The sequence below is a fragment of the Solenopsis invicta genome, chromosome 2, assembly GCF_016802725.1.
Source record: "Solenopsis invicta isolate M01_SB chromosome 2, UNIL_Sinv_3.0, whole genome shotgun sequence".
In the NCBI taxonomy this organism is placed as follows: Eukaryota; Metazoa; Arthropoda; class Insecta; order Hymenoptera; family Formicidae; genus Solenopsis; species Solenopsis invicta.
Window position 1 is genome coordinate 11191712 of NC_052665.1, and position 18904 is coordinate 11210615.

General features: G+C 32.2%; 2 protein-coding genes across 4 annotated transcripts; both read left to right on the top strand.

The window, feature by feature from the left end:
- The first annotated feature begins 830 nt into the window (after positions 1-830).
- Positions 831-9492, top strand: LOC105194969 (cyclic AMP response element-binding protein A). Of its 2 annotated transcripts, none has more exons than XM_011160120.3 (6): positions 831-1169; positions 1243-1353; positions 5235-5688; positions 6210-6472; positions 6900-7437; positions 8580-9492. In XM_011160120.3, exons 2-6 carry the CDS (start codon positions 1249-1251, stop codon positions 8993-8995), a joined length of 1776 nt encoding a protein of 591 aa, XP_011158422.1. In that variant the 5' UTR covers positions 831-1169; positions 1243-1248; the 3' UTR covers positions 8996-9492. The 2 variants fall into 2 exon arrangements, with proteins under 2 accessions (XP_011158422.1, XP_011158423.1); XM_011160121.3 differs by having other exon boundaries at positions 1247-1353.
- A 1852-nt stretch (positions 9493-11344) lies between these two features.
- Positions 11345-15813, top strand: LOC105194965 (DNA primase small subunit). 2 transcript variants are annotated; one of them, XM_011160112.3, is made up of 8 exons: positions 11345-11710; positions 11801-11951; positions 12228-12403; positions 12481-12679; positions 12774-12984; positions 13063-13456; positions 13543-13584; positions 14644-15813. In XM_011160112.3, exons 1-7 carry the CDS (start codon positions 11614-11616, stop codon positions 13566-13568), a joined length of 1254 nt encoding a protein of 417 aa, XP_011158414.1. In that variant the 5' UTR covers positions 11345-11613; the 3' UTR covers positions 13569-13584; positions 14644-15813. The 2 variants fall into 2 exon arrangements, with proteins under 2 accessions (XP_011158414.1, XP_025991317.1); XM_026135532.2 differs by having other exon boundaries at positions 11346-11710; positions 13543-15014.
- Positions 15814-18904: the final 3091 nt, after the last annotated feature.

Here is an 18904-nt window from a genome sequence, read left to right on the forward strand (position 1 = left end):
TTGGCTGTTTTTATGACCTCTCCAGCACGTCAGCGAATGCGGAATGTTTCTTGTTATTATTTAATAATAATTTAATATTCAATAATATACATCCTTATTCAAAATATACAGATTAAATGTAAAAATATGGCGAGACGTTATAACCTTTTTATCTAATCTTAATTTTTGACATAAGACTGTAAGAGAATCCTAGAAAATAAATACAGAATAGGCTAATACAACAAACCGATCTACTTATTATTTAATTTAAAAATAAAATTCAATTTTTATTATGTCTATACATACATATCCAAATAAATGACGTAAGAATACATATATGTGTATTTTAATTGTTTGGAATTCTGAGACGGTATTATACAGAATATTCATTAATGATTGTACCCACTTTTTACCATAGGAGCATGATTTACCGACGGATATGTATTTTTAACATATTATATTGGAAATAACAAATGCGTGTTTCTATGGTAAAACGTGGGGACAACCATTAATGAACACCCTGTATAATAGAAAAACAAAAAATATGGAAGGAATTGTTACAATAAAGTATCACAAAAACTAAAATTTGTATAAGTTTGTATTATTTTAGGAATTCTATTATTTAACAATAATTTAATATTAAATAAAATATTAAATACATCTTTGGACTGATGGCAGAAAACGAGCTTTCATCTGAACACGGCCTTACATCATGCTCGAATCAACGGTCTCCATTTCAAGTAACGTAAATTCTTGTAAACTCAGCCCTGCTCAGCTCTCTTTAATATACTTTATCGATGCTCCTGTGTGTGACATATATACATGTATATGTATGTACATATACATATATATATCTTTCAATGGTTCCATGCCACGTTGGCAGTTTAGCGCTGCGCGCTATTATGATTATTCATAGAAAAGGCGTTTACCCCAACGGTCTACGTACTAATATTTCTAATTATTGAAAATGTGAAGACGCCGATGTAACCAAGTGCCGAAAGCGTTGTGAAAAATTTTCTGACAGTTTCCAAGTGTGCGTTCGGTGACGAGCTGCAGGGTGGGGCGAGGATAAAAGTAAAAGAGCCCGGGCTGCCTCGTTGGCGAGCTTCCTCGCCTTTTCCACGACCTCACGTCAATCTGCGATGATCGCACGCATCGTTAAGTGCTGACTGGTGCAACAACAAGTCTCTGTTAGTGTTTTGTTTTAGCAGCGGCGTACGATAGTGAAAACGGTTGTGTCTAATTGTAAATTTTGTATGTTAGACAGTGATGTCGTCAGACATGAACCTGTTTGATTTTCTGGACGACACGTTTCTCAAAGGGGACGTTAAGGATGAGCTGTTCATTGACCACAATTACAGCGACGTCATCACGGTGAGTTTCCTAGATTTTCCTGTAATTCCAGTTGTAATCTAACGCGTTTCTTTCGTCACTGTGTGTGGATGACTTGTACTTTACCAACATATTTTAATCTTTAGTCAAAATAGATCCAACACATAATTTATGATGTTGAAAAAAGATGTAAGCTTAGTGTTGAAATTGATTGAATTTACCTAATAATCTATTGAAAAATCTATTATGGATTTGATATTAATTTATATTGTTTTTAGGTATGTTAATGCACAATGATTGGGAATACAGTGACTACTGTAAACTGTTGTATAGAGACAGTCGCACTGTATTATTTGACAAAAATGCTTGCAACCTTGTTGGATTCAAAATATTCAGTCCTACAAAATTTTTATGTCTTCTACCGTTTAGTCGTGTAATGAAAAAAAAAAGAGGGAAGGGCTTACATTTAATCTTGTGACACTAGTTTACATGGAATGTTTTGTTGAATAACGTTTTACCGTTACTTGCTGACTAAATGCATGTTTTGTAAGAGCGTTTTGCTTGATTAGACACTTCTCATTGCTAGAGTAAGTAAAGCTGTTACAAATCAATATTCACTGCTGTGTGCAACTCTATAAGGTCGATAATCAGAATTATTGAAGGCAAATTGTCAGTTTTTATTTAGATCAAAAGATACTAACAATCAGATAAATATAAAGGAGAATTTTTTGATTGATCAATGAATTAAGAAACTCATCTATATTTCATAGAAAAAACTGATATCTAGAAGAGTTTCTATTGAAAAGTTTTATAGCAGTATATTTTGTCACATTCCATTTCTTATTTAGTTCACTCAAGTTTCTTGTAATAAAATCAGCTGTGAATATATAGGAGACCTACTTAAATATACTTTCCATAAACCTAAAGTAGAAAATAATTTTCATCTGTTACGTATTACAATATATAAGTTACTTGCCTGTTTAACTATCATAAGTGATAAGAAAAATTTTAGCATTAGTTATTTCAACAAATAATATACTTGACAAATGTTGCAACTGCTCAAAATTGTAATTTCAGTGATCATCGCAGCATTGTCTTTGTTTATCACTAAAATCTCCATATATACAATAATTTATTGATAAATCTTAGCACCTGTAAAATTTTAATGTATGGTAACATATGGCACTGAAGCACACCATGTGCTCTTATGTACAGGCATCTGAAGTAGAATTTCTTATTTATTTACTTACATTTATTGTTTACTATATCATTTCTATCACAATACTATAGTTGAGCTCACTTTAAACAATCTAAAATTTTTATTAGAATTTAAAGTGGAACTTTATTCATAACTTAATGCTGTGTAAATTATAAACACATTTTATATATTTTGCATATGATGTTTCTAAATTTTTTAGAAATCTTTATATTACAGAATATTATAAATGAAATTCTGCTAGGAATTACAGATAGTTTGAAATTCAAGAAATTTTAAAGTCATTATCAACCTGTCATTTAAAATAGCGATAACACTCTGACAATAATAACTTTAATGCGACATTCTTTTAAAAACTAGGTCGTAGTGTTTCTCGTTAGGAATTGTTAAAAAAATAGCGTCGCAAATGCAAATAATGTATTTTTCAGAGATAGTTTTACCGGCGTCGCTTTTAACATATGGTGCGCCAACTACCCACGTGGTTTCGCGAATAACCTCGGTCCCGAGTCGCTGATTGCGACAAACGGAATCCTACCATATTGTAGCTATCCTATCACTCGACCGACGATTGCTCAGGCCCAGACGATTTAAAATGAATTTCTTCTATCAAAATCATACATGAGTTAAATGTGATTAAACAGAGAACCGGGAGTAAACATTTTGGCGTCCGAGGCGAACGATAAAAATGTATCTCTCTTACTAGAAACAAAAAATATATTTCTTTTACAATATGCAAAATTAATAAAAAATAATATTAATTGTAATTTCTTATATTTTACGAATTTGTTAGTGATATTTAATATATTAATCAAATATATTAATTAATTAAATTAATGTATTAATTTAATACATAATTTAAACATAATCACAGTACATTGCAATATGCAGATGAAGGCACGTATTCAGAAAACGTTTATAGAGATGTTAGTGCAGTTTTTCATCATTCTATCTATGTGTTGTGTCTAATGAACAATGAAATAGACTGTCGCAAAAGCGTGCTATCATCTTTATAAGCGTGTTCTGAATACAGTACATGTTATAAATGAATGAAGAGAAAGTTACTAAAGTAGCGGAATGAGAGTGTATAGTATATTTATATTTTATATTTATATAAATATGATAGATGGTATAATTATAGGAATTTACAGAAAATACATTTTTTAATTTAAAGTAATACTTTTCGTGCTTTGATCGTCGCAAAATAGACGTCAATTATTTTGTCAAAATTTATATCCTTACAAATTTCATCTTCAATTTAAAGAATATTTAAAACTTTATTTAAAATTTTATTAACTTAGCGATGATCTTAAATAATTGTTTAACGAATTAATTAAAATAAATAGGAATTTATGTTGCCATGTCTGTGTCCCTTCAAATTTTTCACATGAGACAAGTGCCTCGTTCGCCACACTCTAGTTCCGGCTTTGCAAAATGCTGCATCAGCACGTGATAGATGAGTAATTGGCATCTTATGTTTGAAACGCAATACTGGATAAGTTTAATGACAACGATAATTTTCATTATTTGTTATGCTTCAAAGTTTTTTTTTATCTATTGTTTTTTTTTCGTTCACGGTCGCTTCCTAATAACGTAATTCATATAAATTGCCCATCAATTTAGATTAACTTTGGTATCGGTCTACTCTCCTTATCTCTTTCTATTTTTAATTATTAGAAAATGATAATGCGTAAATTAAACCGAAATTAAAGTTAGTCATTGGAAGTGGTACAAAAAAAATTTGTAGCTTGTTTATAAATAATTTTTGGACCCCCGTTTTTGATGTCACGTCCACGTGATTAATTCACGTTCATTGATTAATCGGAAAAATTTTTCTCCACTTCTTTTCGAGCGCGTTTAAACCAGAAATTGAGAACCCGGCCGGTCTTCGACGCGGCGAATGACCTTTGTACGGGTACCGTTATGTTACGGAATTTCTTCGTAACCGCATCTTAACGCTCTACCTCGCACGCGCACCAGTATGAATTTATATTATAATTTTCTTTTTTTCCCCATGCTTATGTATTGCTCACACATTAATAAAAGCTAAGTTAGCAGCGAAATTATGTGCATTATTATTAAAACATATATATATATATATATATATATATATATATATATTATTATTAAAACATATATATATATATATATATCTGATAATAACTTTGTTACGTTGAGATTTGATAAGAGGAGAAATAATTTTGTCTTTCTGAAAAATATTCCCCTGATAAGACCTGATATCTCGCTTCGTCGCATCCCTATCAATATTTAACGATAATACGCATTTGGTAAATGAGATGAAACATGCACTCGATTATGTAAGCCAAGGCTTTTTTTCATTTATTTTGCTGTTCTTTAGACTTTTTTTTTTAAACGATCAATCGCATTATGCGCAAATGCCACTTTGCTGCGTAAAATCTGCTTAATACGCATAATCACTACCCAATGACTTACAAAACTCGTCTTTTATTCCCCCTTTTTTTCATTTATATCCTAATTTTACATCAACGCATTTAAGAAAAGAGAAAAAGAGTATACGGTGTGGTTCAGTTTATAAATAACTTGTCGAACTTCCACGTGCAAATTTACTAGTTTAATTGTACTGATTGAATTGAATTGAATTGTACTGACGCGGTATACATAAAGCATGTACGTTTACTGTTGAAAAATGAGATCATCAAACACAGATGATGTTTATGTGATATTCCAGGCAGAGGAATGCCCAACGAATCCCGACGACCTGTTCGCTTCGATCTTGAAGATGGAGGAGGACCCGCTCGACTTCAACCTGATAGGAAAGGATTTGGAGACGATCGCGTCATCCTCATCGGATAGCGGACTTTCTAGCGCGCTGAGCCTTTCCTACGAACAGCAATTGAGTCCATTCCTGTCGAGGCCGGACAACAATGAGGAAGAGGAGCTTGGCAATTCCGACTTGAACAGTCCGCAGGATTTTATGGATTTCGAGCCTGCGGCCAGCCCGTCCTTAGGCAGCGTAGATAGCCCTGTTAGATCAGTCATGAGCTCGAATATCGGTTCACCGACCACTGATGTGACCGAAGAAATGGATTACGAGCAATCTTTAGTTGCTATTGTTACGCCAAACAATACCATGCCAAGCCTGAATACTAGTGTCCCTACGGAACAACCGGTCATCTCTACCGGTAAAATTATCTTATCGTTTTTTAGGAAAATATGTGAATATCTATGATACGTAACAATGATGAATTAAACGCAAGGTTTCGGAAAATGCCATTGAATAACGTACCTACCATTCTGACTAGCATGACGCAATTTTAGCTTTGATAACATGTTTGCTACTCACAAATTACCTTGTACATATGCTCAAGACACATTTTCGTATCTGAATTAATATTCATTGCTTATACAAGTATAAAAAAAATTCTTCAATAATTCTTACATAATTTAACATTTTTAGAAAATATTTGTATTGTTTATTTAAAAAAAAAACGTGTACATGAATGTTGTAACATGAATGTTGTAACTAATTTTAATGCTCTGAGTTTTTCAAAGAAAAGAAATGCGCTGGATCATTTGTGTCGAATTACGTGTACAAAAGAATAATTATAAAAAAAATAGACTATTTTGTTACCTCTAACATCTATATAGAAATTCAATTTGTATGAAAAGATAAGATTTTCATATAGATTTTTATATTGTACAGATTCAACACCTAAACAGCAAGTGCAACTTACACCACAAGAAAACACCGTAAACATTCGCAATCTGACATGTAATGGAAAGCGAAATGTTCGACAATTGATACGCGTCACTCCAATGGGTTCCGTTAATCCGCGATCTATCCTGTTGCCAGTAAATCTGAAAGACATGAAGGAAGTCCGAACTATTAAAATTATGACAACACCAGCGAAAAATTTAAAAGGCTTCAAGATCAATCAAGCAAACATTATCAATAAACCAATTCAAGTACGTAATATGTGCAATGTAATATCTAAAAAAACTAAAGAATTTTAGGGACTTATTTATATCTAAGCATCCATTAAATTATATAATCATGATACATATTTGTTAAATGTTTATATCTTAAAACCATCAGAGATTCTTCTAATGATAAAGATTCAGAAATCATTATTTATTATAACTTTCTTACAATTATACCTCAAATTTCAATTTTATCTAAAATTAACTAATAGTATTATCATTTGTTTGATTCGTCGAAATTTAATTTGCAAAAAGCCGTTTTTAATTTCATTTACAACTTAAAAATAATTGATTTAAAATATATTACGAAGAAATTAATTATAAAACTTTGCTAAAGAATTTGAAAGAGTAAATTAAAAACAATTGTCTTGCGGATGTAGTTGAGGGTTAAAAATGACTTTTTCATAATCAGATGACTATCAAACAAGAGGATTCCAGCAGTGATAAAGGTAGCAATTCCAGTGATGAAGTGACATCGGAAACAGACTCGACTTACCCACGACTAAAGTTAAATGCCGAGGAGAAGCGATTATTGCAAAAAGAGGGCATTACATTGCCTAGTCATTATCCTTTGACAAAGCACGAGGAGCGTGAATTAAAGAGAATCAGACGCAAGATCCGTAATAAGATATCCGCGCAGGATTCTCGTAAGAGGAAAAAGGAGTATGTGGATGGTTTGGAAGATCGCGTGAAAAAGTGTACACAGGAGAATGAAACTTTAATAAAACGCATCAAAGCTTTACAGTCTCAGAATCAGAGTCTCGCCGGTCAATTAAAGAGACTACAAGCGCTCATACAAAAGAGCAACAAGAGCGCTCAGCCGGCAACTTGTCTGATGGTTTTGCTGCTTTCGTTAGCTCTTGTCGCTTTACCGAATTTGCGACCACATTCCAATAACAATAATGATTTAACACAAGAGCAGGAACAACCAGAGAAAACATCACTCGCAGGTAACTTTTGTCATTCTTTTAGAAAAATATTTTTTATATAACATTTTCACGTTTCGTTAAGAAATTGTGCTGCTTATTTAAATGTAGTATACAATTACATCATGACATTTAGACATGAGTCATTAGACATTTTAGTGCAAACTTGAGAGTATCACCATTTGTAAATGTGTTTTGATAAATTTATTTCAAAACCTTTTTATGCTTATCTTTGGTATCATTATTTACACAGACATTACAAAACAGTTTTGTAAGTGTCAATAACATCAGAATCAGTCATTGATAAGAAAATCTGCAAAATGTTATTTTTGCAGAAACGTGCATTGAAAATGAAATTCTAGTTTAAAATTTTTTAAATTTTTTCATTAAATTAAAATTATTTAAAGATATTTACAAATAAAATTGTTGCAGCGTAATTTGCACATATATACATACATACATACATATGTATATAAAAGATTATATACATTATATTATAAAATTTAAATTTTGATGATGTTACATTTTATTTATTCAAACAATACTGTCACGTATACAGTTTTCTTAGAATGATTTGTTTGCAGCGTTGAACTGTATACACAGCAAATTCCATTTGACCAATAAATGTTCTCGAATTTCGTCGCAGTTGCACGTTACAAAGAAACCGTTGAACCATAAGGTCTTTGACAGATATGGAAACGATATTTTATTTTATATAATTTGCGAAAAATAGTTTTTTTTAACAATCATATAATACGCATAAAAATTCAGGCAGAATATGGACATTAAATGGATAAACTCAGAAAGAAGACAAGAATTTGGTTTTTAAGAAATCGCCTATTAAATTCTAGAAAATGTAATCCTTCAATGTATTATCTTGTTTATAAAATTAATAATGAAAAGAACTTACATGCGTGAGAACAGCGGAAACTAACTGAACGCGTATGGGATCGTTAAAAAGTAGTCTTACTACTTTCTAAAAGGGAGCAGGAAAATACTGATCCTTTCACTGATCCGTTTATTCAGTCAATTCTTTGATCTTGTGTAGCTCATGTAGACATCCTTATTAAGATAAATTGATTTTTAAACAAAGGCTATAAAAAATATATAATAATCCTGTTATGTTATAATCATGGCCAAAATTATATTTTATGTTTTAATTTTAGGTCGCTCAAGAACTTTATTGTACACGAAGCAGCTGATGGACGAAGACCTACAGCAATACGGCGAAGAGCTATTGCAGGAGGTCGAAGGTCTTCTGGATCATGATTACAGCCCAGTAATACAGATGCCCTCTTACAAACGTCCGCGCATTGACAGCGAAACTACTCCTAAGTACGTCTCTTCTATCAATCATGTGGGAGGAACGCTTGGCTTAAAACCAGATCTTGCTATCTCAAAGATGAAGAAACAATATATCGAACCACCGCTGGATGATACATGGCCACCGCCCAATCCAGGTGGCGTCCAGAAGACAGTCAAAGTGGATAAACTTGAAACTCTTACTAACGAGTTCAAGATTAACATCTCCGATGCCGAAGGCATGAGGACAGTTCTTGTCAAGATGCCTCATGATAAGTAAGATGGAATGTGTTTATTTTTTTAGCAGCAAAATAATAGAATCTTGTTTAGCTTAAGAATTTACAATAGATTAGAAATATATTTTGAAGCGGTAACAAGGTAACAGATTAATTTTCTCCGGACGTTTAAATGTTATGGTCGATTCCGTTAAAACAAGTTTTTTTTATAGCCAAAACAATAACTGTATTTAATACATGCAATGATTATGCAATCATTAAACAGAAATGATTGTGAATAAAGTAGTAGCTACCTGTAGATATGGCCATTTTCCAAAAACCAATTGTTTTCTAACTTCAGTCAATATATTTCTCAACAAACATCGAATTATTAATACTATTATTGATTTATTATTATAACGATGTGATGATATTAAACTGTTCAACTGTGAACCGCAGGCGGCCGCAGTCAAACATTTTGCAACGTTTTCTTGTTCGCTGAATGTGGTTCATTTAAATAGGGATGAAAAGGAGAAAGGGAGGAAGGCTGGGAGGAAAGAAAGAAGGGAGGGAGAAAGAAAAGAAGGAAAAAGAATGTTTCATGTGCAACATTTTTTTTAATTTTTATTATTAGATGATATTAAAAGATATTTGCGTATTTATGTGAAAAGCAGTATAAATACCATTATTCTTAGAATTTTATGATTATAATTCTTTGATGTTTTAAAGTAATATGTAATTATTACGTATAAGAAAGTTTTTGTAAATAATTAAAACATTTTTATATATAAATATAAATATATACATTCATATATTTTATATATATATATATATATATATATATATATATATATATAATTTATATGACGTAGTACTATTGTTTTAATGTTATATGACAAATAATATAAATATATCTCTATAATTGATATACAGATATACAATAGATATAATTCATTACGCGAATAATTTATGATTATTAAGCTTAGATGTATGCAAATACATATATCTACATAAGTATGAATATTTGTCATAAAGTAATAAACTTATAAAATAGTATAATATATTAATCATATGGCACGATATTAATATACAATCATGTAATATCATACAGTTGTTGCACTAGTTCTAATGATCTTTCATTTAATCCTTAGAGTCTCAATTTTATGTATGTTTGATTTAATATTTGTTTAATTGAGGCTTATCTTATAAAATATTTGAATATGCATAATATTTTTTTATTTTACATCAGTAATGCCAGTATTTTTTTATTACCAAGAAAGAAAAAATAACAATTATTGAAAAATTGTATGCGTGTGCGTTTTGTGTGTATGGATGTTACATATGCTTGTGTGTGTGTGTACATGTGTGTCAACCATGCTTCTACATGTGATACTCATCTTTTGAAAAAATAATGTTTAGAATGATAGGGCATAAGTCGCATCATTTCATATATGTGTTAATATATAAGCTATCTATTGAAATGAAAAATTATGGAAAATGACAAGAAATAAATTATCTAATTCCATGATTTTACAAGTAATTTGAAGGCGAACAAGAATATGGCGCAGTTATCGCCGAAAAGACTGTATTATAAGTAAATATTGAAATACATATTAATATTTTTTGTTTTAACTTTGAAATATTTGCCTCGCACACACGAAACGTGCCGAATGAATTTTTTTTTATTAGAATAAGTCAAGAAATAGATCAAGAACCACTTTTCATATATGTGCTTAGCAGTATGTAAAATTATATTTTAATTATATATTATATATATATATATATATATATATATATATATATATATATATATATATATATATATATATATATATATATACACGTATGTATACTATGTGCACGAAAATGTAAATAAATATGTTATTGATGCATGACAAGTCATTTTGTTAATAACTTGTACTTACACATGTGCTCAGAGATATTGGTAAGAAATTAATGGAACCATTCATGTTTATACAAGAATATATACCTTGATAATTCTGTTTATTTCTGAATATATAGTATAACTATTTTTATATACATGTAGAGTGATAAAATGATTTATGTAAACATAAAATCACTATGTTATTAACTTTATTTAATGTATGTGTATCGATATTAATAAAATGTTTGTGTAAAAATTACACATTGTTTTTATAATTTTTGTGTAATTGGTAATTTGTGTAATTGATTTAAAATCTTAAAATTATGATCCAACGTTGGGATTTATAATAAGTTTATAATATGGTGTTCATAATAAATCATGAAGTTCTATAAATAAAACAAAAAAAAAAGAAAATGGATTAATTTATTAATTAATGTTTAATAGAACTAAAATTAACTTAATTACAAAATGAGTAAAAGAAAAAATTAGTGAAGTTAAGGAATTAAATTGTTATCATCTTAACATAACCTAATCATAACCTTAACCTAATCCGATCCGAACTCCCAAGCAGTTGTATGAATTTCGCGCCATTTTTCCGTCGTGAATCTCTCTGCGTCCTTCTATATTTGGCTTTTGTGCGTTGAAACGGCTTACACATTTTTCCAATATTGGTATATACAACGATATACAGTATTATTTTCACGTGGCATAGTGAACGAGCAGAAAATCTGCGGTAACCAACAGAAATTTTGAGGTTGCACGTGTATAACCTAATGTATTTGCGTTGATAACGTTAAGATGGGTGAAATTTCGGATTTACTTGACTTATTGCCAGTTTACTATTCAAGATTGTTTCCCTTTGCTGATTATCATAGGTGGCTGAGTTATGGAAATGGTAAGAATGAGATTTTTATCTTTTCTGTATACTTGACATAAATCCAACGTACGAGCTAACACTTGTATATTTTCTCATTCTTCTTTTCAGCGATTACTTTCAGCAAAAGAGAATTCTCGTTCACCCTCTCGAATGATATTTATATACGTTATCAATCTTTCAACGACCAGAAGGGACTGTCAGATGAAATTAAGAGGCTGCTGCCACACAAAATAGATATAGGAGCAGTTTATAATACTCAGTAAAGTATATCACAATTTACTGCACAAGATTTTCAGATTTCCTCTCAATAATGGATTCTTTTATAAACAATTTTGTCAGGATTTATCATTAATAACTTTTAATCGTAACCCTCTGTTTACAATCATATTTTTATTCTCTTTGTCTATAATCTGGATCTTTTTTGTCAAGCCCAAGTTTTATAACTGTTTTAAGCTTTCAAAAAATCTGGCAGAATAGTATAGAAAGTAACAAAACTTTGAAAAAATAAGGTATAATGGATTTTATTTAATTTTAGACCAAAAGATCAAAAAAGAGGTCCTAACTTTCGTCCAATAGAGAGAGAATTGGTATTTGACATAGACATGACTGATTACGACGAAGTAAGAACATGTTGCAAAGGGGCAGACATTTGTGGCAAGTGTTGGAAGTTTATGTCGCTTGCTTGCAAGATACTAGACAGTGCATTGAGACGTAAGATATATATATTATTATTGTATTTCTTTTAACGCCAGTGGTATTCTGAAGCAATTGAGTATTTGTTTTTATAGTGGATTTTGGCTATAAACACATTTTATGGGTATTCTCTGGCAGAAGAGGTATCCATTGTTGGGTATGTGACTCTACAGCACGTAATTTGTCAGGACAAGTACGGGCAGCGGTTGCCGAATATTTACAGATTATAGGTGGAGGTGAATTTATGAAGAAGAAAGTGCATCTCGCCAGCGATAAAATTCACCATTCTGTCAAGTAGGTTTATATACAGCGCTCTTAATGATTATATTTAAATAGAAATCAGAAATATGAAGAGATGTGATACATTAAGAGATGTTATACATTACAGGCGTGCTCTTGATATAATCGATCCTATTTTCGTTGAAATGTCTGTCAAAGAGCAGAATATGTTGGGCACAGAAGAAGCAATTGAAAAGTTTCTTCCAATACTGCCCAATGATGAAGATAGACAAGAAGTAAAGATGTTATTCAGTACAGAAAGTACCAGTGAAGCAAGGTGGAACACATTTGTACAATATATTGAATCTAAACGGACGGGGGTATGATTATATTTGTTGCAATTCTATTATTGCATTTTGATTTAAAATATTGAAATTACTTAATTTACTTCATTTCAGGGGGACCGAAAATGGTACTTGTATCGTCACTTAATCGAAGAGATAAAATTACAGTATTCGTATCCAAGATTAGACATAAATGTCAGCAAAGGGTTAAATCACTTATTGAAATCTCCATTTTGCGTCCATCCGAAAACTGGTAAAATTTGCGTACCATTCAATGCGAGTGCAGTGGATAAATTCGATCCTGATAAAGTCCCCACAATAATGACGCTGATAGACGAGATCAATGCGTACGATGTAAAGGACAAGGCTGAAGAAGAAATGTACGACTTAAATAAAAAACGAATTAAAGATTACAAGAAAACGAGCTTAAACAAGTCGCTGCATATTTTCCAAGAATTCTTACGACATTTAGAAGCTGAACGACGGGAAGAAAGATTAAAAGGAAAAGGTAAGTGCGTTACATTAGCTAAATTATCAACTTTTACATAATTTTGTATAATTAATGATTGTAAGGTTTAGCGTGTTTGTTTTTAGTTTCAGCCGACAGTATGGAATTTTAAGAGAGATCTTACAATGGTAAGAAGTTTCCTTTTAAAAATTATGCTGTTATACTCGAAATAATATTATTTATGTTTTAAATGTGTTTTCATAGAAGTAAAAGAGCCATTTTTTTTATTTTCAATTCTAGTTTATTTTCTTTATCTTTAGTTTTTATTTTCAAATTAATTTTTGCTTTTACATATCATAGTTTTCACGATAAGTAGTTAAATAGTACTCGTAAAAAGCTGGGGGCGAAAGGGGTTACGCTTCTTGAAATCTCGGTAGCGATCGAACGAAAATCGTGACTTTCGAATTTTTCCCGCATAATCGAAACGTTCACTTTCAAAAGTCGCTTTGATGCGCGTTAATAAGATTTCTCTTCGATCATCAGGCGTCTACTCCATTTCTCGGATCAACGAGATGAAATTCCGGGTGCGCGCGGACAAAAATAACTCGCTCTTTCACGTGAATCGCCGTGAAATTCCTTTGGCTCCTCGCGTTCCCGTTAAATCGGATGCATGGGCTATATGTTAATTAGTAAATATAAGCCAAGTTAATTGCTTCAACTTGCTCCGTTCTCACGCAAGCGTATTTAGCCTTACCGTTTCTAATTGTGTCGAGATTATGGGCCATGTGCTTTTATCACATGGCATAATACGAAATGTTAAAGAGCGAATGGGGGAATGCTTAGTGGGATTCTTGCCTTCTCCGCTCTTCATTATAAGAAATAAGTAGTTAAAAGCGAAACAGTGTCATTTGATAACGATCCATATGATGTAAATAATGACTTTAATTTATTAACATTTTTTTATATTGGCAATATGATTATTTTTATTATAATTATAATTTTAATATATTTTATGCAAATAATTTCATTATTTGCATAAAAGATTATAGAAACAAATAATAAAAGAATAATAAAATTATAAATTATGATTTTATTATTATGTGCATAATGTTTCTGTGATCAGTGCAACAATGCAAATAAGTCATTGCTATTACCAAAACCGAAAAACTTTTTATGTTTAATTTTTCGACTAATGATTAAGCACTTTTTACTCCTCTTACAAAATTTTTTTTTAATATCTTGTGTAGCTTGGTAAGCCGACTCGTTAACAGGAACATCAACGTATACATGTGTATATATATACGCATTTTTTGTTGGCCCAATTACCTGCAAAACGTGCAAGCACGTCGTATCTATGAACCACTGTGATTGATACAGTTTTTTTTCTCTCATCTGAAAACGAAGTTTCGTCTCGTTTCACAGTCGAAACCTGAGAGAAGAAACGCATGCGGCACGGATCCGATCGTTGCTGCTCATTAACAGCGCTGTTAAAAAAAATTAACTAGATTGTAATCATTAATGTCTTTCCTACGGTTAAGTATCTATTTCAAATAATTTTGATTGATCGCGCCATCATTCATAGAATCAATAAAGGGTGCGTAACTATATAAATGAAATACGTTTGTAAAAATTAAAAAGTACGTAATTTTGACCTACCACATGAACCATTTTTGCACGTTTCATTAATGCAAGTTCATTTTTTTTTTTTTTATTAAAATAAAAAACATTTTAGTTTTTGCAAAATGCAATATGCAGTTAACAGTTAACAGTTGCTAAGCGCGCTCGATAGATCTTAGAATTCACGAGCGCGATTAGATTCTTTATTCGAGACCGCGCGCGTAATCGATATCTGCAACGTGTGGCGGCGATTTGCTCCCTTTTTTTTTTCATCGTCACGAAATGTTCAACGCGCCCGTGCGTGCACACGTGTAGAAAAAAACGCGTGCATGCTCGCCGATTTGAAATGTCCTGCAACGCCAGACTGCGCTTCCACAATGCGGAACGTCGGATGTCTTTCCGACTGCAGTTTATATTTCTAAAGATTATAATTCGCTAACATCTTAAAACGATTAGCCATCTCCGTAATTATGAATTCGCGAATGGAGGCAGTATCGCGATCGTAATACGATTACGATATTGTCGCTGTGAATGAGCGCGTTTTAAAATAAAAATGATATATTGCGTGTGTGCACGAGCACATACCGCAGACGGAAAAGAACATTATAGATGCGCGTTACCGTCTGTAAATGTAACTTGAAGCGCTTATAATTTCTCAGATCGCGTAATTACGAACATCACGCAGTGATAATAAGGAGAACATATACTGTGCTATATGTTCTTCTCGCAATAAATATAGCAATTTTTTTTTTCTAGAAAATTGTTTTCTTGCCGTTCATTCGTCGTAACATTAAAAAAAATATATATTTATTTGATTTTCACGTTAACTTCTATTACTGGTCTCATTCAATTATTCGCCGATCTAAAATAATTATGAATTTTTTGGTCGAAAGTAATATAATTCAGTAATATAATTTATAAATATTTTGTATCAACGTATTAAGAGAAATTGATGCCCAAATAGCACACAACGATTTGTATGCTATTTGGATGTCAATGTCTTAAAATCGATCGTAAACGAAGATAGACGCGGAACTTAATTTGGTTAATTCATTTTCTATAGCATCTGTGAAATGGAAACGATTTGTTTAGAAACGAAAGACGTATTTCCATACACTTTCTCCTGCCAAGACGTCCAGCACGCGTTCATGTCCTAGCAATCTTCCGAATTTATAGTGGATTTTTGTGTAAGATTTCTCTTTCGATGCCTAATTAATTTCGTTTCGAATATATCTCCTCTCTAAATCGGAATGAGTGCTTTCATTGAAAGATAGCGAATAGCCTGATTTTAATGCTGTACTTATCATTTCACTATCAACCTTACAAGCACACAATATTATTTAATAATATTATATGAATATTATATTAGAAGTAAATAATATTATTTATTTTAATATTTGAAATTATCGGGATTATTACAGTTTTTAAATGTAATAATTATAAAGTTTATGATATTGTTATTATGCATAATAATTCACATTACTTTTTGAACAAAAATATTAATATACTATATAAAATTATTAATACAATATTGAACGAAATAATATTTATAGAATATTATTTTTATAATATTCCACTGATGAAATAATATACCACGAATATTACATATATAATCTTAATTAATACAAATATTACATATATAATCTTAATTAATACAACATTCTTATAATATTAAAAAATATATTCTTGGAATATTATTTTAATTTTCAATAATATTTGTATAATATTCCAGAATCAGTGATATATGCACTGTCTTTCAGTAAATAATATACTGATACGATCAGTGAGAGTACCCGTCTTTTGAGTGAAAACGATGAATAATCATTTATGATTACAGTTCTAAATTTAGTCAATGAGAGATTTCACTGATTTAGAGTTGGTTATGCCTTTAAGAAAATAAATAAATTAAGCAAATCATACACAAAAAAATCATGTATTGTGTGTTTTTCGCTCGTGTAGCGACTCGTTATATCATTCTCAAAATGATTAAATTCAAATTGAAAAAGCCGCGCGGGCACATATTCGCATAATAATTAAAACTTTTAATTGCTTGACAAACGGGAAGTATGGTTCCCGTATTATAAAAGCGTAGAGCGTTCCCATCGCGTTGAAACTTTCTTGAATGGCACAGCGGGAAGAAGAACGGAACAATCGCAATCAAAGCAGATACGGGCATTTAGGGAGCTGTGCCGCGCCGCTCGGATAATTCGGATAATCCGGAAATTTGGAAAGTGCGACGTTTCGACTTTCGACCATCCTTTTTCTTTCTTTTTCTCTTTGTATCGAGCATCTCCGCGAGAGAGATACGTCTCATCTCCCGCGATATACGCGGTCTCGCGTTTACCGCTAGATTAAGCCGGCCGACACGGCGCGGCGACGACGTGTCGAATAAATACAAATAACGTCACGCCATCCGAGTTTCACGCGAGAAACCAAGTCACTCCTGGCTTTTCCCGTAAATACAGCGGACTAGATTTTTCCAGATCTAGGATAGGTATGCGATCCGTGCTACCGGAGATCCCGTCGTCGCGGTACACGTCGAAAGCTGTTACAGACGGCGTATCGTTATTGCGTGTCGGAGAAACGTGTAATTCGATTAAATGGACGATTATCTTGCGTTTGATTTCCGTTTTAGCGAATATATAGCTTAATGGCCACGATTACAAGTGCGCGTCGTCCTCGGAGAAAGACGAGTGATTCTCGCGTCGCGATGGTTTTCGGTGATTTTAACGCGTGTATAGGACAGCACTTTCGTCGCATATGCAATTTCGCTCGCCGAATTGACAAACATCGAATTGAAAAATATTAATAAATGCAAAACTATATTACTTGTTTGAATCCTTTTGAGAAAATCGTTTTGTTACCCTCTTTACAGCATTCGTTGTCACAAGGATTAGAAAGCATCCTTGCAATCGGAAAATTTGCGCGACAGCGTTAAGAAGTCGATGTAACTCACCGCGCGATAATTTCTGGCTAGAAACTCTATTTACAACTTTAGAAAATTAGATTGTGCTTGATAAACGCACGATTTCTGGACAGACGCGTGAGTACGTGCGAGAATGGCACTTTAAGGAAACGGATTGCGGACGCAAATCTCGAAACACAATTCCCCGGTCGAAGCCGATTTGCCACCAATCATCGTTCATCATCGTCTCGTTCGGCCGGATTTATATCTCTCCTCCGCTTTACGCGGGCCGCCTTCATGAAAGTTTAACGAACCAGAGACGGCGGCCGCGGCGGCGCTTCGCTATTTCGATACGAGTGTCGTGCGTACCGGTATTCCCAACGAGAATTTTGCACGACGAATATACATTCGTACCGTGAACCGTAAACTTTATGACTTAACTGCTCTTACGGCTTTTTCATAACGTAGCTATACAAAGGATCTTTCACTCCAATTTTGCGCTAATCGTTTATTAATTCTCCGCTATTCGCGCATGATGGTTCAGCGTTCGCGTTGCAGCGTTTCATCCTGTAACGTTACGTTCGGAACTTGTAAGATTTTAAAGCTTATTTTATAATAACGTAAGGCTGTAATACGTTTTAAAGTTAAAAGTTTATTGATAGAAATAGACGTACAATCGCGGCTTACAGCCTCGCGATCTTGTGTTTATGCTATTGTAGAATAGGCTTAAGACTAATGACACATGGAAAAAGCAATGAAACGTAAACCCGATCAATTATAATCGAGCACTAAGGCAATAACATAAGTAAATAAAAAAATATTGATTTCCTTACTGCTTACGTCTTATTGCTCACGTTTTTCTACGTGCCACTAGCCTAAGTACGCTCTACTTTTGTACTTGATTTACTTATTAACCCTGGAGTGCTACTATAAGTGAATTTTCATCTAAATGCTAATTCAAGTTTATTAATTTTCATTAAAGTACT

What these genes read in the sequence shown, in the direction of transcription:
- LOC105194969 (XM_011160120.3), top strand. Translation starts at nt 1,249, where the DNA reads ATGTCGTCAGACATGAACCTGTTTGATTTTCTGGACGACACGTTTCTC. An exon ending in ACAACCGGTCATCTCTACCG is followed by an intron (nt 5,689 to 6,209) that starts GTAAAATTATCT and finishes TATATTGTACAG; the next exon opens with ATTCAACACCTAAACAGCAA. An exon ending in TTATCAATAAACCAATTCAA is followed by an intron (nt 6,473 to 6,899) that starts GTACGTAATATG and finishes TTTCATAATCAG; the next exon opens with ATGACTATCAAACAAGAGGA.
- LOC105194965 (XM_011160112.3), top strand. Translation starts at nt 11,614, where the DNA reads ATGGGTGAAATTTCGGATTTACTTGACTTATTGCCAGTTTACTATTCA. An exon ending in GTGGCTGAGTTATGGAAATG is followed by an intron (nt 11,711 to 11,800) that starts GTAAGAATGAGA and finishes TCTTCTTTTCAG; the next exon opens with CGATTACTTTCAGCAAAAGA. An exon ending in ACTAGACAGTGCATTGAGAC is followed by an intron (nt 12,404 to 12,480) that starts GTAAGATATATA and finishes TTGTTTTTATAG; the next exon opens with TGGATTTTGGCTATAAACAC.